The sequence below is a fragment of the Typopeltis vanoorti genome, chromosome 8 (genome assembly GCF_054136105.1).
Source record: "Typopeltis vanoorti isolate ZY-2024b chromosome 8, IOZ_Tvanoo_1.0, whole genome shotgun sequence".
Lineage (NCBI taxonomy): Eukaryota > Metazoa > Arthropoda > Arachnida > Uropygi > Thelyphonidae > Typopeltis > Typopeltis vanoorti.
In genome coordinates this window covers 22,110,979-22,135,771 of record NC_143556.1, presented here as the reverse complement: position 1 = coordinate 22,135,771, position 24,793 = coordinate 22,110,979, and the positions used below count along the sequence as shown (strand labels likewise).

General features: G+C 35.7%; 1 protein-coding gene across 1 annotated transcript; it reads right to left on the bottom strand.

Annotated features, from left to right (window-relative positions):
- Positions 1 to 4,069: 4,069 nt before the first annotated feature.
- LOC150103823 (uncharacterized) lies at positions 4,070 to 13,606 on the bottom strand. Its single transcript, XM_090397158.1, has 3 exons — positions 13,468 to 13,606; positions 7,633 to 7,946; positions 4,070 to 4,334 (listed from the first exon to the last, which is right to left on the bottom strand). The coding sequence occupies exons 2-3, from the start codon at positions 7,936 to 7,938 to the stop codon at positions 4,317 to 4,319; spliced, it is 324 nt and encodes a 107-aa protein (XP_090253284.1). The 5' UTR covers positions 7,939 to 7,946; positions 13,468 to 13,606; the 3' UTR covers positions 4,070 to 4,316.
- Positions 13,607 to 24,793: the final 11,187 nt, after the last annotated feature.

Below are 24,793 nucleotides of genomic sequence, written 5' to 3'. Positions count from 1 at the left end.
TCTTATTATTATTATTATTATGGGATGACCATGATTTTCCTAAGGATCTATTGCGTTACGGAGCTTTACACATACACACACGTATTCCATCTAATTCCTATTAGCTGTATATTTGGTTTGTTATTTATTTATTTTTTTATGTTGAGAACAGATAGCAAAAGTTGGAACTTGTTTAATTTGGATTTAAAGACTATATTGTCATCAGGGGAAAGACTGTTCCACAATGCAGCAATAACAGGGATGAAGAAGGAGGAGGAGGAAAAGAAACGTGTTATGTTGGTTTCAAGGTGTCATTTGAAAGGATGTTGAGCAGCAGCTGCAGGTGATCCGATGAGCATAGTGCTAAATGGGGAAAATTATTGATGCTATTTCAAATGAACATTTCCCATAGAAATATTTGTAGAATATACATATTGTAGAACTCAAATGTCTGTGTGAAAGTGGGGGCGGGGGGGGGGCGGAGGAGTGAGTTGGTAAGAGATAGATCATTAATAAGTCTAATTCCTCTTCTTTGTACTGAGCCAAGTATTTGAGGGAATTCTTATTTTGAGATGCCCCACTCCAAATGTGAGTGCAGTATTCAATATCTTGGTGAATTTGTGATTTGTGTAAGGTTAACAGCTTTTCAGCAGTGAAGTCACTTCTTGAGCGAAATAGAAACCCTACTTTTTCGGAAACTGAGGATGCAACTCTTGTGATGTCTTTCTGCTAGAAGAGCTTTAATGTCAGGTGTTGTCAAAAATAATACTGGGAGAAAATGGTTCTTTTTTGACAATTCAAATTTGAAAACTTGGTTTTATTAGCATTGAATTTGACGAGGTTATCTGAGCCTCATTGGAGGATGATTTGGAGGTTACAATTTGGGCAGTTGTGGGTAGCATGTTCTGTAGGTTGGAGTCAGTTGTGTAGAGTAACGTTTTTCAAATGAAAGGGAGGAGTGCAATACGCTGTCATCTCCAAAACTGGGTATTGAGTTGGAGGTCAACTGAAATAGGTTATTGATATATAGAAGGAAAAGGGTTGGTGAGAGAAAAGAACTTTGTGGAACCCGGACATTAGTTGGATGGTGAGAGGATAGGGAACCGTCTGCGATAACACATAGTGTGCGTCCAGAGAGAAAGCTGGCAATTCCAACTATAAAAGTCCGGAAACAAACTAAATGATAGGAGTTTCCTTAGCAAGTCTATTTGCCAGACCTGGTCAAACGCTTTGGGGATATCAAGTGCAACCACTTGATATTCGCCAAATTTCTCCATGACATTTGTACAGAGATGGGTGACATATATGCGCAGATTTGTCAATCGGCAGCGACGAAATCCATATTAGTGGTCGTTCATTAGATGGGTGCATTCAAGGTAGTGTAGGAGTTGAGAATTGCAGATTTTCTTCATTACTTTAGGCAGGACTGAGGTGAGTGAGATAAGGCAGTAGATAGAAGGCAGTGATTTGTCGCCCATCTTGAGAATGGGTTGAAATATGGGCCAATTTCCAGACTTCGGGATAGATAACAGTGGAGCAAGAGAGTATATACAGGTGACATATATACATATAGAAGGCATGTGCATCAATTCTGATGCACAAGCCTTCAGGACAGCTGGAAGAATGCCATTGGAACCAGGAGACCTTTTGTGTGTCTAATTTGGACAGTATTTTTTTTATCTCTTTCTGCCAAAAGGATATAGGACGCCTTGTATGTTGAGCATCTGGAATGGTTAGGGACCGTTTATCATTGTAAGTTATGCGTGCATTGAAAGCAAAGTGTAAATCCAGGAGATTAGCTTTTTTTTCTGTTATAGAAAAAAGCCACTTGGACAGGCGACTAGTGTACTGCTTTTTGCTCTTTCTGTTTTGGAGGCATTAGGAGACAAGGTTTCTTGAATCTATTTCGGGCTTGAGTATAAGCATGTCCCTGAGTCATTTACAATTACAAGGTAAAATCCAACCAGTAAATGTTAGGCAATGCCATTCTTTTCCTTACGTAAAATCCATCGAGAATAAATTATGCATCTATGTAAATCTAATTAAGTACACTACAATCCATCATAGTATGGTATATATACATATAGAATGGTTTAAAAATTCATAATTTAATGTTGTGAGTGTCCTTGGAATTTTTGTTTTTCATGGTAGCTTCTTTCAAAGATTCTCTTGCGAATCCTCCCTCTGGTGAAGTGAAGACCAGAGCATTTAGCACACATCAGAAGAATTAGAGTCAGTGCAGTCATATAAGAAGGAAAATAAATATAAAAAATATATGGGATCAGTTAACAGAAGGAATATAAAAAGGATATAAAGTAGAAACAGTACCTCCTCTTTTTCAATGATATCAAGAAAACAATAATTTGACTATATGCGCATGTAATATTGAAACAAATAAAAGGTGCATGACGTAACACATTTATGAATTTCTAGTATATTTTATTATGTTTTATCAAAGTTTGTTCAGTGAAATCTAAGCTCGAAATTCGAAATGTTATTTGCTGCTAAGAAGAATCTTCGAATTCTCAAGAATTCTTGAGAATTCAAATTCTCCAGAATCTTCAAGATTCGAATCTCGTGTTTGCTGAAGAGCATTATTCGGAAATAAACTCTACGCATTTAAATACTAATTTGTTCTAAATATAAACGGAATTTCAAAGCGTATTCAGTGAAAGCATTGCAGATCTCCAGTACATAAACATTTGTTTCTACGTTTATTAACAACAGGAAAATGTACATCGTTAGACTCATTTTACATTTCATATAAATACATCCACCATCAGGATGGTTAATGGATGAACTTCGCTGTTCTACGACGAACAGCATTTATTCCGTAATTAAGCACTTCCCCTGAACCCAACCCACACCACGTGCTTATGTGAATTTTCCAGAGCTTTCCGCAACTGCATTGCGATGTTGACGAATCAACAAATCCTCGAATGCCTCTGCCACATCCGCATTCTACCAAAGCGTCTCCTTCACACCGTGTTCGTAAATCATCAACAAACCAAAGAACGTGCGAAGGCGCTACACACTAAAATGTCTTTTTTGACCCACTCCGCACCCGCTTTTAGTGTTGGCTGGATGAAAACAATGGAAAATTCGCACACCCTCGCCACATCGCAAACCTTTTGGTCTTAAAGAACCCTTGAGAGGAATGAAAGAAAGAAGTATTTGTATTTTAAGCTGTATGAAGACCTTTACATCATACTTATTGCTTACTGCTTAGATATAGTGTATTGTATTCCTCAATCACATGGATCCCGAGACTGAAGAGACCCAGAAGAGGACATGCATTTATACCCTGTTACTAACAATGACGCGAAACCGATTGTTTGTTTTACAATATCTTGGTACAAAAAAAATAAGAAGAAGAAGAAGAAAGAAAGAAAGAAAGAGTCATATTTATCACCTTATTTGTTGCACAGTTGTAGTAGAATTTGTGATTGTTACGTTTCGGAGGTGTTTTCATTTATCATGACGTCAGTTTCATTTCAGTTGATTGTATGAGTGTTTCGATTTAGCTCTTCTACTGAAATGAACTTAGCTCCTAGGAGCAGTATTGCTGTTCTACATTACAAGCTTGCTCCACCTTTGCTATGAGTTGCCTCAGCTTGCACTACCTTAAGGGTCAGTTGCTGCTATCCAGGTATTTGCTTACGCTTGGAATCGCCGAACTTTATATAATTTCTATATTCGGCATGAAACTCTTTTGAGTTTCTTATTCGGCTAAGAAACAATATGGGATCTAATATCCCTTAAATTAAACGTAGAAATCTATCCTATGATTATGAGACATGTTAAATTTGCCTATAATTGATCCTTAAGTGTGTTCTTTCCTTATTTTTATGTGTCTCCACCCAAGAAGAATTATGAATATGTAGTATGTTGATTGTTTCCCAAGGAGATTTTACCATTTTTTAAAATTTTATTATTTTGTATTTTATTTTTACATTATATATTAGTATTGAAACTACCCACATATCCACTCTTTTTTAATAGATTAAGATCGCTTTAAACGAAATAAACCCCAGCAAAGATTTGTAGCTGAGTCATTTACAATAACAAGGTAAAATGAACTCAGTAAACGTTTAGGCAATCCCATTGTTTTGCGTAAGTAAAACCATCAAGAATAAATTATACATACACTACAATGCTTCATAGCATAGTATGTAAAAATCATTTAGAAATTCATAATTTATTGTTGGGAGTTTCCTTGGAATCTTTTTTCATGGTAACGTATGTAGAGCAGCACCCACCTTTCGAAGATTCTCGTGCGAATGCTCCCTCTGGTGAAGTGAATTGAAGGTCAGAGCATTTAGCAAACAGCAGAAGAGTTACAGTACAATGCACTCCTATAAGACGATAAATAAATATAAAAATATAGCAGATCATTTCGCAGAAGGAATATAAAAATAATACAAAGTATAAAGAGTACTTTCTACTGTTTTTATTACTTCAAGAAAATAATAATTTGACCATATGAACATGTAATATTGAAACAAACAAGAAGATGCAATGACGTAATACTTTTATGAATTTTATTATAGATTATGTTTTATTCAAATTTGCACACTGAAACCTAAACTGGAAATTCGAATTTTTCGTTTGAACAAAGAAGAAGAATTACAAGCACTTAAGGAGAGCAAAACAATCATAAGATTTCAGAAAGGTTTCAAATCTCGAAATCAAAGCAAAGTCAACATGATTTCATTTGGAAATTTTGTGAAGGACACGAATCTCGATTATTTATTTCACTCAGTGTTTCATTAGCAAAGTTATAAGGATTTACTTGATGATTGATATGACTTGATTTCGGCGCATATGTATCCGTAAGTATTGTCAACATATTTCAACATCAATCGTACTCACCACTTCTATACAACAGAACTTAATCTCAGTTCTGTCGTAATTCTAACCAATAGAAAACATTAGTTAACTTACTACTGTAAATACACGACCTCTTTTGGGTTTAGAGCTGGCTGGAACAGGATGCGTATTTTTTTTTACAAGTACGTCCACTGTGCTCTGTAATCACAATATGAGCAAAATTAGGACGAGGACCTCTTTCATTTATTAGTCTGATGTGGGAAACACGATCAGTCCTGTCGAGAGTGAAAGAATTCGGAGCTGTTGAAGCCCGATCTATCGCTTTCTGTAAATCCATCGCAATGCTTTTAACGAGTCTATAGAGACATAAAAACGTAACATAATAATGTCTACTACTATCAAGCGCCACCAATCACCCATCACAACCACTAGTATACATTGTTTGTAAATTATGTGTGTTCTCATGGCCGATTTGTCTGTATGACGAAACACCCGAGTTTCTGGGAGAAAACAATCCTACTATCGCCGTATGAGATAGACCAACTCATCTTCTAGCCACTATAAAGATTACAATCAAAGGAGGCAACGTATCGTCGTTCTTCTAATTGTGCTACGAAGGCGCGAGTTCTGTCAACAGAGAAAAGTTTTAAATTGATGAGTGACCTTTCAGCGAAACTATTCCGCTAGTTTTTTAAGACCCCATCATCGAGTTACATTGTAAAATGTCGCACAATAAGTTAATTTAGTGAACTTGTCGAGCTCGATTTTACAAGGGTGCAAAATGAAAATAGTTTAGAAAGTACGATGTATAAATTCTCTTTGACCGTAAATTAACTTCTTTGTGTAATGTATTCCTGTTTCCCGTGGAACTATACTGTTTAAAAATAGAAGAAAGTGATTATGTTATTAATATAGTAAATCAGCAAAAAACATAAAAGAGAGGATATTAAGCTGGCCAGATTAGGGAAGAAATAAGATAAGCAGATCCCAACAAGTTGCGAACAATTAACTACCTAAAACAAACACTTTCGGTGAGAGAGAACCCGAGTGACGTCATCGCGTCGGAGTGTGATCGTGGACACTTCGGATTCCAAGTTAAAGAAAGAAGTATCTAGATCAACGCAAATATTCGAGATGTCCAGATAGAAACGTTGTTCGTGGTAAAGGATTATGTTGAACAAGGTATTTACTGAAGTTAGTTGTGGTAGGAGAAACAGTTATTCTCCATTTCTTGTCTAATTTGTAATCACATTTTTTAAGTTAAAATAAAATGCTTTATTTGAACAACAATTTGATCTGATCATTGCCAATGCACTATCTTAAAAAATTACGGACCTGTGTGTGTTGATTAGTAATTATTAAGAAACTTTTTGACTAAATTTTGCCTTCATTCCAGTTCTTTAATTTCAAACGCTCTATTACTCTGTCGAGTGGTGCAATCGTAAATCAAATAAATTTGTTTGTTTGATTTACGAAGAGTGTGAGAAATAAAATATACCGCAATCGCATAGCCGGTGATAGCAAGAATTAGAGTCTACTTTACGTGCTGTTGCAACAAAGGAAAAGGGCAGGAAGAAAGGGGGTGGGGAACAAAATTGAAGGTAGAGAAGCTTCGTGAACTAAACGTATCGTGAACAAATTTTTCTTTAAACTGGCATAGTCAATGGAATGTTCAAAAATAGGTATTTTATTTTGCAACTATAACTACGCTGTTTTTTTTATTGTTCTTTGTGAGGATTAAGGTTTTAAAATGAGGCCCCCCCCCAGAGAGTGAGGCCCCCATCTTGCGCCTAATGGTAAATGCGGCCCTGTTCGTAGATCTGAATAATATAGAGCTATGAGATCGCTGCACATCACATTTATTGTTAGACGCATCTAACATGAAAGAAAATAAAGCTGACCGCTCGCCGATTTCTACAATACGTTTTTTCCCCCTTCTTCTTTTATATAAGAAAATTAACTCGTGACAAACGTGTGGTCAATGATAGTGAATAGGAAAATTCGCAACGAATCAAAATCCCACAAATTTGAAGTTCTTTTCCAACAAATCAACAACTACTAAAGTTAAGAAGAGTAAGGCAACATAGAGAAAAAATTAAAAGGAGTGAAATTTAGTCACAAGAGGGAGGGGGGAAAGATACATCCCTAAAGAAAGTAGAGTGCGGTTCGTCATTAATACGAGATTTAGTGGCCAGTGACGTAAAGCGTCTCCGTAGCACAGTCACAAGTATAATGTAATATTAGACCGCTGGTTAGGGAAGAAAAAATATCGGATCGAATCCGTCTAAAACTCGAGATAAATGCTATGATATTGAATAGAAGGTTAAATGTCATTTCAGTGGAGAATTGCGTGTGTTTCGTGTCTTAACATTTATTGTTTAACTTATTTCTCTCTGTTACCACATATGGCTGTCGAAGAGGATGTTTTTTTAAGTAAATCATACTCTCCGAAGGATGTAAACTTATCGAACATTTAATACATGGGCTATTGATTAAATAATCTGGAAACCCTAATCTAAGAGACAGAATGTCGAGCTTTTATTCATTTCGTTCAGGTTTAATGAGCTGAATTTCGCCATCAGCGCCATGTTTGTTGGGCACAGTGAATGATGGTGTCAGTTTGAGTTTTTGTTTTTTCGTGAAATATGCAGCCTAGTTCAATCATCAAATAGACCACGTGACACTCTTTTTTTTTTTTTAAATCAGCGAAGCAACGTCAAATACACGAATATAACTGTACCAGCACTGAGAAATTTACATTTCACTTTTCAGAGAGTTATATTTCAGAAATAAAAAATCTTTTATCTTTGCTTCGTCACTCACCTTAAGTTTTCTAGTCTTTACTTTCAAAGGAGACCCCTCAGTTTGAGTGTGCACGGAACGTCTTTCAACCAACTGTAGAGAATTCTGCTGAGCAATATTTTCTTTATAATCCTTACGTTGCTTGCGTGGAAACTCACTCGATTGTTTAAGACCCATGGCAACCCCTGGAGTTCTGTCAGCAAAGATTTCTTCACCAAAGTTCGATAATCGGTCGCTTCTATCCGCACAAAACCGTTTTTGCATGAGCACTGGATGTTCTAGATCCGAAGAATACGGATCTGTGGGGTGGAATTGTTTTCCTTCCATAACACAGGCTGAAATAAAATGAAAGAAACACAATTTGGTTCGTGAGTCAAAATATCTTTCTACCCACAGGAAAGACGAACAGAAACGGAAATGCCATTCCACACATGCGTGATGGTGCTGAAGTTGTTATAATGTTTACTTGCTTGAGGTCTGAAATCAAGGAAGTACACAGAATTAAGCGAATAATTTATTGTGTCTTCCACCAGAAAAAATTGTACACCTACAAGTACATCAATGCCGTAAGAAGAATAAGAATTTCATATATATATATATATATATATATATATATATATATATATATATATATATATATTTAAATCATTTTTATGCATAATCTGGAAACTGTTCTAGTGTCCAAACGTAGAACTGATTCAAGCTACGTCAAGCTTGCAATAAGCGGAGAGGAAGTCTTCCACGGAGAAAGGAAATCAAACTCATCGCCTACCTATAATATCCATGCCCAGTGTGGGATTTAAACGTCTCATGTTAGTTGGGATTGGTACCTTTTACTCGCTAACGTAGGCCGGATAATTGAGTCAGTGTCTCCAGTTATGACTGTTTAATTTTAAAATGAATGCAGGTCATCAACTGTTAACCATAGTCTGCAATCCACATACTCGCAATCTGTCCTCATAATCTAAATCCCATAATCCGAATATAATCTCTGTAACTCTTCTTTGTACCCTTTCCACAGCTTCTTTATCCCCTCGGAACCCGGGAGACCAAATCCGAACACAGTAATCCAGGTGTGGTCTTATCAAAGCCTTATATGAAAGTGGATGACTTAAATTGCCTTGTAATATTAATCGCCTCTGTGAGTGCCGATACATCTCGTGTAGCTTCCAATAAGCTTAAACGCTGATTGTTTTGAATAATACTTTGAAGCCTACATGATTCATTGAAAAATACCCACATTGCTATAACATATACACTGCTCGAAAAGAACTCACCGGATAACATAGAGTGAGGAGCAAACAGCCATGGCGCACATCTTAATAAGATATAAGACCTCCTTTCGTAGGATTGACTGCAGCAATCCTACGGGGCATACATTCCACAAGTATACGATAGCGACCAATGGGAATGTTCGCCCTTTTTTTTTTTTTTTGGAAATGTAATGAGGTCCTGGACTGTTGTGTTACGGACGTCCCTTGACCTCGCCTACCGCTCCAGTTCAGCATACAGATGTTCGATAGGGTTGAGATCAGGGCTCTGTGGAAGTTAGTCAAGTGTTGTGGCTTTCATGTCTACAAAGCACGCATTTACAGTAGCAGCCTTATGACAGAGCGCATTGCGTTGCTGAAAGAGACAATGGTCAGTTGCGTAAAATGTACACAGAGTAGGAAGCATTGCATTGGCCCAGAACATTCAAATACCTGCCATAGTTTAAGTTCGTACCCATACTAACAGCCGTTCGATGCCAAACCAGGAAAAACAGAACCATACCATCACACCACACCTTTGAACTTACTTCACGGTTTGAGTTAAGCACTGGTAACAGACATTCACTGGACATCCGCCACACCTACCCATCCATCTACTCGGTAGAGGATGTAGCGTAATTTGTAGCTTCCTAACACAGCTTTCCAAGTTTTCACGTCTCACTATACAAATCTCTGTGCAAAAAAAGCTCTTTGCACCGATGAAGACGACGCTGCACGCTGGTTCGAGTAATGTAAGGATTTCATATTGCGGTCATACCATGGAAACCCATGTTGTGAGCCTCGGTTCTGAATATTTTTGTGCAGATTCGTGTTCCAGTCGATGCTCGGAACTCCTCATTCAACCTGTTAGCTGACGAAAGGTGGTTTATCATTCTTTGTAGCTCCTTACGTTTACGTCTGATGAGCTTGGTTAGTCTTCCACTGCGGGTAGCACTTGCAGTTGACTCCCTTTACTTCCATCTCAGTATGGTATCACTGATTGCTGAAATGGGATGACTCATTTTGTCAACAATTTGCCGAGCAGATGGGCCTGCAACACGACATCCTATTAAAACGCCTCTTTCAACCTCCATTAGTTCCATTCTCATAGCCATTTCACCGAGACACAGCTGGACACTCACTTGGGACCATCATCTTCCTCCAATTTATCAATTTATACCGGCTACGAACGCATGACTCGTTACATGGCACGATGCGCCTTGCCCATGGAGGTGTCCGTTGATTTCTTTGGAAGCAGTGGAGTTCTTGCAATACAGCTAGAAAAACGAAACACACACACACACACAACAGAGAGAGAGAGGGGGGGGGGGAGAGAGAGAGGGAGGTCATTGCATATTTAATGGAAACAAATTAATTAATAACAAACAGCAGAAATAAACGAAACTAAATCTCATAACAAGAGTTCTATTTCTAAATCAGCCTTATACAGGGTGCCCAAAATTCACACAAGAAGTAATTGTGATAGAAAACACAGATTTTTAATTAAAAATTGTAATTTCGTATTGATTCATAAAGTATACAGTATAGGGTTATGCATGGAATAGCATATCGGGTAAATGGCCTCCACGGCTTTGCTGGCACATACTCACTCTTTTGTCGAAATTTTCCATGACCGTTTTGCATAAATGTGGCTGAATTTCGTTGATACAGCGCTCAATTTCCTCCTTCAAGGCGTGGGTGGTCGTGGGCTTGTTGGCATAAACCTTAGACTTCAAAAAACCCCAAAGAAAAAAGTCCAACGGCGTTAAGTCACATGATCTGGGCGGCCAATTCTGATCACCAAAAGGGAAATTACACGACCAGGAAATGACTCATGCAGTAATTGAATTGTTTCTCGGGCTGTATGGCATGTGGCACCGTCTTGTTGAAACCACATGTCGTCCACATCCATATCTTGCAATTTAGGCACAAAAAACTGGATGATCATGTCGCGATAGCGAGCACCATTAACTGTTATTGCCTTACCAGCCGCATTTTCGAAGAAGAATGGACCGATGATGCCTCCAGCCCAAAATCCGCACCAAACAGTGACACGTTGTGGATGCATTTGTTTCTCAACAATCACTCGTGGATTTTCTGAACCCCAAATGCGACAGTTTTGGGGATTAGCACTTTCATTGCCAAGCTGAAAATTGGAATTTTGTGTGGTGGCCAAATTTTTTATATTTTTTTATTTAGTTAGCGATATCCACGCGATAACGCGTGATCGGCCGTTTGGTGAGAACTCACATCGCGTGATCGCGCGATATCGTTCATTGCCAAGCTGAAAATTGGAATTTCGTGTGGTAGCCAATTTTTTTTTATTTTTTTATTTAGTTAGCGATAACGCGTGATTGGCCGTTCGGTGAGAACTCGCATAACGCGATATCGCGTGATTGGCAAGGAACGTGTTAACGAAGCCATCGAGATGAAAATGAGCCTCATCGCTGAAGATGATTTTGTTCGAAAAATAAGCATCCACTTGTTGTTGTTCCTTAATCCATTCAACGAACTCTCTTCGCTGTGTGTGGTCATTTTTAATAACCCTGAACTGTCAGCTGCCAAGCTGTCTTTTTTTTCTCGTTGGCAACACTTTACCGCACAAATGGCGCTAAATTTAAATCTTGCGTGAATTTTGGGACATCCAAAATTCACGCAAGATTTAAATTTAGTATTTACACGAATGCGTTTTGCAGTGAGCTGCTTATGTGTGAGGACAAACTGATGCTGAAAGATAAAACAATTGAGTTTGTGTAAGGAGAGAGAATTTTGTCAGTGAATGAAGATTTAATAATTTGATCAGCTTTCTGATGCAATACTAAGTTCTCATGCGTGATGATTGCTTGCAGAAATAAGGAAAACGTAATTTGCATTCACAGCTAACTGAAAAGTTAGATTATCGTTAAAATGGTTTTCATTCTGCTCTGCTTATCTTCATCTGTTGTTCACACAATGTGCGGGTTCTTCTGACTAGTTTGTCTGCTTTGTGGGATGAAAAACCCGGGTTTCATTTCTTAAATTTTGATTATCTTTTTCATTTTGTCGTCGTTCTATTGCAGATAAGCGCAAACATTGTATATAATTATTTCATTAACTAAACTTTCTAAAGGAAGGTTTAAAGAAATGTTTCTCTTGGCATCTATCGACTGATCTCCATCAGGGCTGCGTCTGATTGAACCCGTTCCAAGCTCATGATTCGAACTGTTCACATTGAACGTTTAAATTCAAACAGCGCGAACCATGCGATCAGACATCTCTGATAAATTTCGAAATTTAAAATTATTCGTATTTGAATGCAATATGATGCAGTGTCATTAAATTTTTAAAATGATACGTGGGAATAGAAGAATTAGAAAAACAAATCCTTTGCTCACCCAAAGTATTCAAAAAAAAAATAATAAATACTTTCGTGGATGTGAGCAAAAAAAAAAAAAGTGGACTTATCATCTTTTCATTCTAATCGATTTCCATATCAGCCTGAATAAAAGTTTAGCTAAAATTCTTACTGAGGTCCTTCAGTCGATTCTTAGCTTTGACTGTGCTGTGGTTTTCCATGTACCAGACGCGCTTCCGTAGCCTACGCGAGACCTTTCCGACATTTGCCTTTATAATAAGCACTACAAATGCTTACTACTGGGGAGACTAGCAAGGTTTTTTCCTCAAGGATCTCTGATTTTTCATCCCGCAAATCAGGCACACTTCCGGTAAGAAGACGCGTACATAATGTGCTTATATTATGTCTCCTAAATATTAAATATTAAACAGATATTTAACATTTTTTTTAAAAAAGAAACAATTATTTTTCTATAGAACTAGTGCAGATCGATTCATTATTAAAGAGCAATTTTTCTAAAAATCAATCTTTTACGATTATTTGTTTTTCCGCCTTAACCAGTCATATTCTCTTTAATCAGCGTAATAAAATTCCTCGGTTATTTGCATAACGATGTTTAATGATCAGGAAAGTCAGTGGCGCTGAAGCTGTTTTTTGAACTTACGACAAAAGCAGAATCATCTGAGTGTACGAGATTTATACTCGTTAGCTGTGTGGGTTCTTCTTAGACTTTTCTGTACTGTGAGATAAAAAAATTGCCAACTTCAGACGAAAAAAAAATCCTTATGAAGGATCTTAATTTACACGATTCGAACCCAGGTCTTTCCAATCAAAGAACATCAGCCAGAATAAGTGTTATCTAAGGGTTTGGATTTAGTTTGATTGGGATTACGACCGAAGCAACTACATGATGAGGCCATTGTGTTATAAGTTAACTGCCTATTTTATGGGATCAAAAATCTAGAATTGAGTTACCAATCAGTTAAGAAAATATTACTGTGAAAACAACAGTAATATTTTCATTACAATCGATGTTATACGAGATATGTACTTTTTTCTGGCAAGTAAGAGAGAGAGAGAGAGAGAGAGAGAGAGACCATCTAACCAGATTTCATCACAGTGAAGGATTTCCTTACAATTTTGTTAAACACTCCAAAATACAAATCTCATCATTGCTCGTTCAAATATTAAAATTAATAATAAATTGTTGTTTACAATTATAGTATTATTTAAGTTTCTATTGCACAAATATTTTCTATAATTATCACTTACTTTTTTCCGCAATCAGTTGTTTGATGAGAACATTCCTTATTACTTGTTACATTAATTTCATGTACATCCTCTTTGCTGTTTTCAAAGAAATTACTCAACCATCAGTTCAACTGCTTTCTTCTTATTGCCATGACTAAGCTTTTCATAGACCAACAAATATTACAAGGAAAGAAGCATATTTCCTACAAATGCAATCTGTAAGCAGGAAGTAGAAATGCCTCTCACCATAACGTCACATACATCGCCAGTGATTGGTTACTTTTTTTATATAACATTTCCAACGAACATCTAGAAATGTAGATGGCACCACTTGTACACTAAACTACGCAAAAGTGTTTATAATAATGAAATTAGATTAATTATCTTTACTTTTAAAAAATAAATGCGCGTAATTAAATATTTTTGTCATAAATTGAACGTTTATTTTAGACAATTTAGGCTGCATTTGTACTTATATGTCTGAAAACATTTTAGCATTTGAGACTTGCTCAGTGAGCTCAATGAAAGAAAATTGTTTATAGTAACACGAAGATCCAACTCAGGTATTTCCTGTTCGTATAACACAACATCCCGTCATTCTTCCAACTACACTACGGAGATGTTTGGAATTTTAAATAAGACTATTTATTATTATTATTTTTCATTAAACCTCAAATGTTTCGATATTGCGAATGCAATGATCAGCTTAATTTTGAGCGAAAATGTTAAAATGTCAAAACCAAAAATATTTATTGTGGCCCATTTTATATTTCTGACAACAATAAACCAAATCAGTTTTAAAAAACAAATAATTATTGCTTACAAAAGTGTATATAAAAAGAGACAAAAAAATCTTTAAATGAAATAAAATTAAAATAATAAATCAAATTTATCCGAAATGCGAAATAAGATTTTTTATGAAAGCTTTTAGAAATAAATTTATTTTATATACTATTTTGCAATACATTTAAGCGCCTTTTACTTTAAAAAAGCGCATTGCTAGATGATAAATTTCGTTTGTGACTAGGAACAAATTTTTATGTTTCGCTCAGTAAAGAGAAATTTTCTGTTAAGTTTATAATATATGTGTATGTATTTATAATTAGTTTGCGTAAATTGTTTCCTTTAAGCGTATAAACTCGTGCAACCAATAGTTCAAAAATATATCAGCAGGTTCCTTCTTTCTTCATAACCATTCGCCCTCAAGTGACACATTGTGTCCTAAACTCTGCGCAGTTCAAAATTCGTATTAGTAATAATTATAACTATTATACTTCGGCAGATTGTAGGTTGTAGGAGAAAGAAAGTAATACATTCCTTTCCCCTACAATTGTCTCTACTAAGATGGCAAGAAAATCTAAAGTATTCCTCACGTAGTGAGTGGGGCGGGGGGTATACACCAGAAGAGTTATGAGAATCCCTTGAGCAGTTGTAATTTGTCGAATTTATCTAGCATGAGACGAAGAGGAAATGTAACTGAAGTTTCATCAGTTAGTTTAGGACATACATAAAACAGATGGCATAATAAAAAGATAACGACGAAGAAGAAGAGAATTAAACCAATTACAGGAAACTAATTTCTTACTATTCGTGTAGAAGATATGTGGCAGTGCCTTCATCAAATGGTTCTAGAAGAGTGAATTTACATATCTTTAAGAAAGCAAATCAATAGACAGTTCTTAATGCCGGAGTAAAGGTTAATCTAAATTTATTTATAATAACGATCATATTTAGCCCTGTTGTTCATTTCATATATATATGTTTGTGCATAAATATGTGTGAAAAATAATACGCTAACAGAAAATATTTTAAAAATAAAATGTTCTGACATCCATTATATATATATATAGATAGATAGATAATGTATGTATGTATATATATATATATATATATATATATATATATATATATATATATATATATATATATATATATATATATATATATATATATATATATATATATATATATATATATATATATATATAGAGTCATCATAAATGTTCACAATCTTGTTGTCTCATCGCCTCATCTTAGCGTTGAACTTCCTGGTTTCCGATAACGAGTTCTTGGTATCCTTTCTATTGTCCTGTTTGTCCAGCGATATTTGTTGCATTTTATTACCAATGCAATGTCCATCACCTTTGTTTGCTTCCTGATCCACGTGTTTTTCTTTTTATGTAACCTGCTTATTCCCAAAATGGCTCTGTGCATGTTTCTTTGTGTTGTTTTCAGTTTCTCAAGGTCTTCATTAGTTAGACTCCAGGTTTCCCTACCATGGTAGTGGTGGAGACATGCATAAGAGAGATGCTAAAATGAAAAAAGAGGGGAGAGGCATTCGTCCAGCAGAGGACTGAAGAAAGCCGTTCTTGTTGATGATAATGATGATGATGATAGGATTGCTCCTTCCCTGTGATTAAGCCGATCACAGCTGACGAGAGTAATCGCTGACCTGATTACTCACGTATGATTCATCTTCCGTTTACTACTAATAATAATAAATTTAAAAAAAAACTTTCTTCTCCCACGAGACTATTGTACTGTAGGTTAACAAACATTCACAGGTGGGAATCACATAAAAAATGTTAAGGCGATGGTCTTATCTTGTGGAAATGTTATGTCTAATTTCTTCCTTTTATTCAGGTCACAGTGACCTCCGAATAGCAGGGCTCAGAATTGCTGATTGAGTAAGCGAAACTACATCTTCCAGTTGTCGGCAATCCGTGAATAAATTTTAAATGCTTTCAGTTTGGCATGCATGGCACCATACCGAGTCCAATTCGCAGAAGACGAATGTATTTGAAACTCTACTGGGTTCAGATAGAAATGATAGCGCATATGATTAAACCCAACTCATTTTGCATTAGTGTTTAGTTAAGTAAGTAAGTATCCCTTACTAAGTATTCCTTGACGAATTTCCATTCGTCAAGGGATACTTAGTACACTAAAGAGAGCAACAGTTGCATGGCAGCATTATAGGAAGAATCAAAATCCCTATCAAGCTGGAGGAAAACTTACCAAAAGTGTGTGTGTGTGTGTGTGTGTGTGTGTGTGTGTGTGTGTTACAAACGAACCGGTTGGGAGATGTATTTGTTGTAGTTACAAATGCTACAAAAACATCAAACATTCCATAAGACTACAAAATATCACAAATAATTATAATAATTCAAATGGGAAAAGCAAGCCGTCAATTCTCTATAACTGACCTATTTAATTAGCTTCAATATAAAATAAAGAACATAAATTATTATGCACGCGTACGTACATGTACGCGCATGGTATAGTCTAAATATTATGTATAAATAATAAATTGTGATTGATTATTATTTTACAGACCTAATAAGTGCTGAATTACATAAAATCATAATAGTTATTTTTATTCACCTGAAAAAAGCGTTTGACAAACTAACTCGCAACACTTTGTGGGACAAACACCGAAATCGACTCCTGCAGTTCAAGCACCCACGTGACAACAGAATGCCCATCACACGCTTCTGATCATTGCACAGCCAAATGGTGTGCGGCGATCCTATACGCGTGTGATGCGTTTAAAGAACAGCTCCTGCGCAATGCCTTGCAGTTCAATCATTTCTTAAAGTTAGGACATACATAAAATTTTTCGTCTTAATACGAAATATTAAGAAAAAATCTTTCATCGTAATCCCCGTGGAACTCAGTGTTCGAAGGAGTTTCTGATCCCGACGCATTTCAGATTTCGGCGAATTTTCGTTTTAGCCTTTTCGCTTGTTGCTGATACTTATTGAGATGAAGTCTTCGCGAATTAAGAACTCGCACCACACCTTGATAACGATCGCGCATTGCCACATACTAAAACATCCCCACCACTCGCCATTCCCTGCAGTAATCACTAATGGAAACTTCTCTCGTCTTCAATGCATCTCTCGATCATCCTCTCGCATCATCTCAAGTTCCCCCACCGCAGTCCTTTCAAGCTACGCTCCTTAAAAGGATTGTTCCCAAAAAATTGAACACTAAATTCGAAGTGCACTAAATTTAATATCCTAATTTAATGCGAATAATTTTTCAAAGCCCACCTGACGAGTTCTACATTTGTAGTCTTCGAAAGGAAGAGTTCTTTGTACTCGATATTTGACACCGTGAACTGCCTAATCCCAGATAAACAAATTACGAAAGGTACTTGAATGACGTAATATTTCGATTAAGAATCGCAATGACTTCATATTTTTTTAATTAAGAATGAAATAATTCGTAATTTTCTGTTATTCTCTTCAAATAAATGTGACCCCACCCATAGAAGAAATATAGACGCGACTGCACAAAATCTTCTTGGGAAAGACTATTCAAACTTTCGATGTTGTTCATACTTCTCGAGCCTCCGTAACTCAACTGGAGGACGAAGTCCATTCGACGAAGTTGTTTGTTTAGAACGACCTCGGTTCGAACTCTGTGTAGAATGCGAAACACTTTTATCAGGGTTTATCAACTGAAGGCGAGCTAGTTGGTCTCATGTGGACCGAGTTTCCTTCCAAAAATTCGGTTTATAGTCAGAGGAAGAAGGACAAATAAACGTCATTTACAGACAAAACACATCTGTGCCATAGCCTTAGCTACTCTGGTCATGCCAAACAATCTTATCACAGGCCAATCAGAGCAAACATTTAGACTTTCGGTTCCAAGTTGAATATTTTTAGCTCGAAATTTAGCGTGAGTCTACTTCCAACACAGCAATCAAACCAATAGACCAGTTGTTCTCAAAGGGTGCGCCACGGCGCACTGGTGGGCCCTAGAAGATTTCTTGGTGCGCCCTGTGGTATTCCAGAGAAATATGTGTCCAGATATAAAAATAAATAGAGTTACTCTATTATACCTTTTCATTACGGATATAACGATCTTTTTATTATTATGCGGTTAATTATTATTAACAGCGGTTAACTATTAACATAATAATTAACCGCTGTTAATTATTATGTTAATTAACAGCGGTTTTTCTTGCAAAGAGAACAAGAATATGGTTTATTCTTGTTGTGTATATTACTTATTTTAAAAGTGTTGGAAGTGGATGTTATGTGCATATTACTTATTTTCAGATAAATACACCCAAATAAAATGAATAGATTTCTCAAAAAGAAGCGTGATATCGAAGAATCAGATTCTGGAAGTGAGCAAAAGTTAAGTGCAAGTAAGAAAGCAAAATCGCGGCCTACTCGCAAATATAATGAAAGTTATTTAAGCTCTGGTTTCACTTGGACCGGAAGTGAAGATCATCCTTTGCCGCTATGTTTAGTATGTGGATGTAAAATGGCAAATGAATTATTGCTTCCTAGTAAATTGAGTAAACATTTTAAAACTATACGCTCTAATTTACAAGATAAATCAGTAAGTTTTTTTCAAGCGATTGTCTGAACAGCAAACAAAAGCGGCAAATTCTTTAAAAAGTATAATGACTGTTTCTGATAAAGCTCAAATCGCTTCTTATCAAGTCTCAGAACTGATAGCAAAAAATGAAAGATCATACTTTAGGTGAGTCAATTATTTTGCATGCATGCAAAAAAATGGTCATGACAATGCTAGGGAATGAAGCAGCAATGAAAATAAGCAAGATTCCTCTGTCCAACGATACGGTTCACAGGCGTATTATAGAAATGTCTTCTGATATCGAGAAAAATGTATGCAGTAATAAACTTCAGTATTCAAATTTTGCATTGCAAGTTGATGAGTCAACAGACATTACTAACAAGGTGCAACTCTTAGCATTCGTCCGTTTTATTAATGAAGATCAAATAGTAAATCAGTTTCTTTTTTTGCAAAGAATTAAGTGTGTCTTCAAAAGGTGAGGACGTTTTTAACATTTTGAATAGCTATCTTGATAAATGGCAGTTAACATGGAGGTCGTGTGTAGGAATTTGTACAGATGGAGCCACTTCCATGGTAGGCTGTGTTAAGGGCCTTACATCTTTTGTAAAAAAAAAAAAAATGAGAATGTTATCGTAACTCACTGCTTTCTTCATAGGGAGGCCTTGATAGCAAAAACATTGGGAGAAAAATTAAGAGAAGTTGTAGATCAAGTTGTTCAGATGGTAAACTTTATTAAAACAAGACCTGTCAAATCGCGTTTATTCGAAAAGCTGTGTATCGATATGGATACACAACACAGATGGCTGCTTTTACACACTGAGGTGAGGTGGCTGTCATGGGGGAAAGTACTTACCCGTGTACACGAGCTACGACAAGAACTTCTTGCGTTTATTGAAGAGATGAAACAATTACATTTTTGTAACCTCCTTCGGTGCGAATTTTGGATTGCCAGGTTACAGTATTTGGCCGATATATTTCAGCAGCTCAATATTTTGAATACTAGCATGCAAGGGAAAGAAGAAAATATTCTCACATCCACTGACAAAATGAAAGCGTTTCAGAGAAAACTACAGATTTGGAAAAGAAAAGCTGTTGAAGATAATTTGGAAATGTTTGCATTGGTAAGTAACACTTGCATAAATGAAACACTTCCAATAATTGCTGAACATTTAACAGGTTTAGATGAAAAATTGAGTTCTTATTTTCCATCACTTAACACTGAACAATACGATTGGATTAGAAACCCATTTATGGAAACTTCAAGTGATTTTGGTTTAACATTAACAGAAGAAGAAGAACTGGCAGCTATATCCACTGATTGTGGATTAATGATTATACATAAGGAATTGTCTCTTGAAGCCTTTTGGATTTCTATAAAAGAAGAATATGTGTAAATATCTAAAAAAGCTTTGAACATTTTACTACAATTTTTAACATATTTATGTGATTTAGGATTTTCTACCCTCACCACAATTAAGTGTAAAAAGAGAGAAACTCTTCAGTATATTGACGAGGAAATGAGAGTTTGCCTTTCAAATATATGCCCAAACATTGAAGCAATCGCTAGGATACATCAAGCTCATAAACACAAGAATGAATAAACTTAAAGTATGTTTAATTTTATTTTTTTATCGCATTATTTTTTTTCTGTAATATTTGACTTAATTATTATAAATATATTTCTCAGAAATTTGTATATAGTGCGCCTAAAATTATTTGTAGGATTTTAAATGCGCCCCGATTTAAGGCGCCCCGACTTCAAAAAGTTTGAGAACCACTGCAATAGACAATAACTAACTGATGTCATTTTCTTAATAAAAATCTTCGAGGATGCAAGCCGAGATATTCCATCTCAACTGGTTCAACACAAATAAAAAAAATCCATTAACTCTTGAATTACATTTTTTTTTTCCTGCGAGGTGTTAACTGCTCGTGACTATCCATAACAATCTCAGCACGAAAATGCGAAAAATAACTCTTGCTCTCTATTTATAGCATAAAAAATTCTGACGCAATAGCATCAACTACTAGATTATACAGAAATCGGTGGGAATGATAGATGAATGGAACAAAACGAAATATCTAATGATAAACCACAGAAATGAAAACTGTAATGAGAGTAAAACTATGCAATGTTTTTGCTTACATTCGTACATATTTTAACTCATATGATGAAATATTACATGTTTCATTATAGGTTCAATATTTACATATTTTATGGCGTTTCTTATTTTCTTTTACCACACGACAAAAAAACTTTCTGGTATTAATACTGCTAACAACACACAACACTGTTGACGTTATAGGTGTCGCCCTCTTTTGTCAGAAAGGAGAGGCAATTTCGAGACATAGCTCGGTAATTCAATTACAAAGTGAATGTTTGTTTCGTATGATATGTAATATCCATTTAACCCTCATTTCAGATTTTCATAAAAGTAGATTTTTACTTTAACGTTAAATTATATTCAGTATTTCCCTCTCCTTCTATAAGGTGCTGCGAGACACCTCCTGTGAGAGATCATCGGTCTTCTCTTTGGAATCCAGAGTGCACTTTCTAGAGCAGGGTTTCCCGATTATATAATTCTTTTCTACAATCACCTTATTAAGATACGTCAGCTTTAGATTTCAAAATTTTATTGCCCAGTGAGAAGGTAAGAAAGTACTCAATGTTCTTAGAAATCGTAAACTGCATTTCATTAACATTCACGAAGACCTCAAAATATAGAGACATAAGCGGACGACATAATGATAGAAATAGGTAGGGAATAATAACACTCTTATGTAAGGAAAATAGTTGTTTATTAACGGCAGAATTTTGCTTAAGTTTCTTAGTTATTGTGCATGCATACAGATGAAAAGAAAGAAACAAATTAAAACAACGCTTGAGATCTAAGAGCGTGAGACAACAAATGGTATAAATTGCAGAAGAATAACCCCATTCGTAACTGTTAGAATTTAAATAAATACATTTCAAATAATACTTATGAATTCAATAGAAACAATAGAAATGAGAAGTATTATTTAGAATGACTTCTCAAAATTAATAGGGAAAGTTTAAAACAGTCGTTCTGGTTAAGATTGGGTCTGTGAACGTGGACTTCCAAACTTTCTTTGTGTGATCGTTCAAATAAAAACAACTATTAACTACATTCTAGAACTTTAGTTTTATTCCAGTGACTTCTATGCCTAGTGAATAAGGCGTCACTCAAAAACCAGACTTATCAGACTTCTGAATTAGTTAGATTGTAATCTTGATCTTCCTCTAGACGAATCTGAGCTGAATAACCCATTTGCCCTCATTGACAAAAGCTGCACGAGACAGAGAGAATTTCGGAGTTCGATTTGGCGAAGAGGTCTCACAATTCATTCTGTTATTCCCTTCATATGGAATGGAAATTGTAGAACCTTCTTCTGGAGGAGAATTTTCATAAAGACCATAATTATTAATTATTTTGTTCATTATTTTGATGGCTTATCCTTCATAGATGAATGTAGGTTTGATAAGTGGCTTTGAATGTAGCTTTTAAGGACCATTCTCCGTTGTAAAGGGAGATAACAGTTAATGTGCACGATGAGTCAAAGTTCTAATAATTCCATATTTCCTTTCGGTTATCATGTGATGCAGCAATAATGCAATTTCCAGAATGAGTTGTTTTTCTGTGTACAGAGAACAGGAGATACTATCAGGCTGTCGTGGAATGAGAACGTTCAGAAGTGGGGGATGGGAGCAGTTGTTTTCTTTTACTTTAAGGGTAAATTTAATTCTTTGGATTTCCTGAATTAATTTTGTCCAGAAAAGTTACTTTTGAAGTAGGAAAAAAGAATTGCATTCCATTTCTAAAGATTCCTTAGAACAGTCTTACGACAATGTGACATTCACATGGCAGCAATCGAATCAACTTACAAAGTGGAATACTCAGTTATGTTTCGGCATAAAGAGAAATAGACTCTTACTTGAAAACAAAATTGCGTTGAAGTTCAACCTCGTAAAGTCTTTTGAATAAAAAAATAGGTTACAATCGATATCTTATTGACTGTTCACACTGGTGTGAAGAGTGTTTAATAATAAAATTAATAGCATAACGACTTTCGCTTCCGCGCGGTTAGCCTAGTGGCTGTGCGCTTCGCAACCATATGCCTGGGGAAGGAGTGTCCTGAGTACGATTCTCATCGCTGACAGGAGCTTAAGGACCTTTCTCAGACAGAGCCAAGTTAGCCGGTCTTTGGCGCGGGCAGTAGGGTTTGTCCCCAGATTAGCTGGGGGTTTTCATCCCGCAAAGCAGGCAAACCGACCTTGAGAACTCAACACTACGGACATAGGATACACCGCGGCGTAGGGTTGACCGCATTATCCTGTGAACGGTTTGAGGTCCGATGATTAATAAACCCTCCACACCGCAAGGTAAAAGAGGGTAAAAGGAAAATGATGATGAGATTACTTTCGCATTAGACCCAATGAAAACGGTATCATTCTCGCAATGATTACAGAGATATTGGAAGAGAGAGAGAGAGAGAGAGAGAGAGAGAGAGAGAGAGAGAGAGAGAGAGAGAGAATTGTAATCTTGAATCATTCGTCGTCACTGCATTTTTTACATCAAAAATCCAGAATACCTATTTTGGCTTTTCATTAATGACATAGCAGGCATTTTCAGCTATAAGAAGTGAAATTAATTTATACGAAGCGACATCTATACTGATACCGAACCTTAAAATTCTCTTAGATTCATTAGAGCAGGGGTTCCCAACCCTATGCCCGCGGGCACCATGGCGCCCGTCGACCAATTTGTGTGTGCCCACCGCTGTTCAACCGTGGGCTGTATAGTTTGAAATAATCACGCAACAATTCATGGCATGCTATATGACTATATTAAACGCATATAATGTAAAGTAGATGCGCATTCGAAGTTGTGCATTCCAGTTTAAGAACTGGAATATCATCATATTCTCCTAATTATGAAGCACTGGCCAATGAAATGCAATGCCAAAGATCACACTAACTTACATATATATATATATATATATATATTTAAATTTTTATGTAATGTAAACTTTTAAGTAATAAAACATTTGATAATAATGTAAACTTTGTATATATTCATTTAACAATTAACAAAAGAATTCAAAAAATTTGCTTGAAAAAACCCCTGCATTAGAGTATCAATTATGCTTGCGTTGACCCCAAATTAAAGACATTTTTCTGATTTATTTTTAACCAAACAGAGATCCACACATTCCGCCCCTTTGTCGGAATTTACTGTTTTAACAGTAAAAGTAGATGCTAAATCTTTATAGTATTTCATTTATTTTTATTTTTAATTTTATTTATTTATTTATTTATTTTGGTTTGAGTATTATAGTAATTACTTAAAATATCTTTTATGTGAATCTCAAACTGGTGTTTACCAACAAATGAATAATGTTAATATCTGCATGCTGTATCTGTACCAATAGAAATTATTCCTCATAAATACGAAGAAAGTATTTTTATTTGGTTATAAACTATTTTCAACTTACCAAGAAATTATATTCTTATCTACACTTCTTCCAAAAGCCTGATTGTGATGTTTCTTGACGCATAAGATACTTAGGTTGAATTAATATAGAAGATACACATATTTTCTAAATTTAGAATATATATAGTATTAAATATCTTTGTAAGTTTAATTTAATTTGCGATGAAATTAAAACAAAATTTATATCTCCAAAAATCCGAAGTATTTCAATAATAAATTAATACACTTTTTATTTTTTTATATGAGAAATATATTAAAATTAAATTAATTTTATCTTGAACAACCGGTAGAGGCTGAATCAATCGACCGTGAGATGCGGTCGATTGGTTCATTAATGCCCTTGGGGGTGATGGATAGCAACGCAAAGCTGTACCAATGAAGTTTAACTGAGGTTCGGCTGTTGCTGCTACCCCTTTGGGCGAGGAGTTTTTGAGTCCGATCTCTTAAGGTGTTTACCTTAAGGGAGCACTTTGAGTCTCCGGGGAAGGTGTTCTCCG

What these genes read in the sequence shown, in the direction of transcription:
- LOC150103823 (XM_090397158.1), bottom strand. Translation starts at nt 7,938, where the DNA reads ATGGAAGGAAAACAATTCCACCCCACAGATCCGTATTCTTCGGATCTA.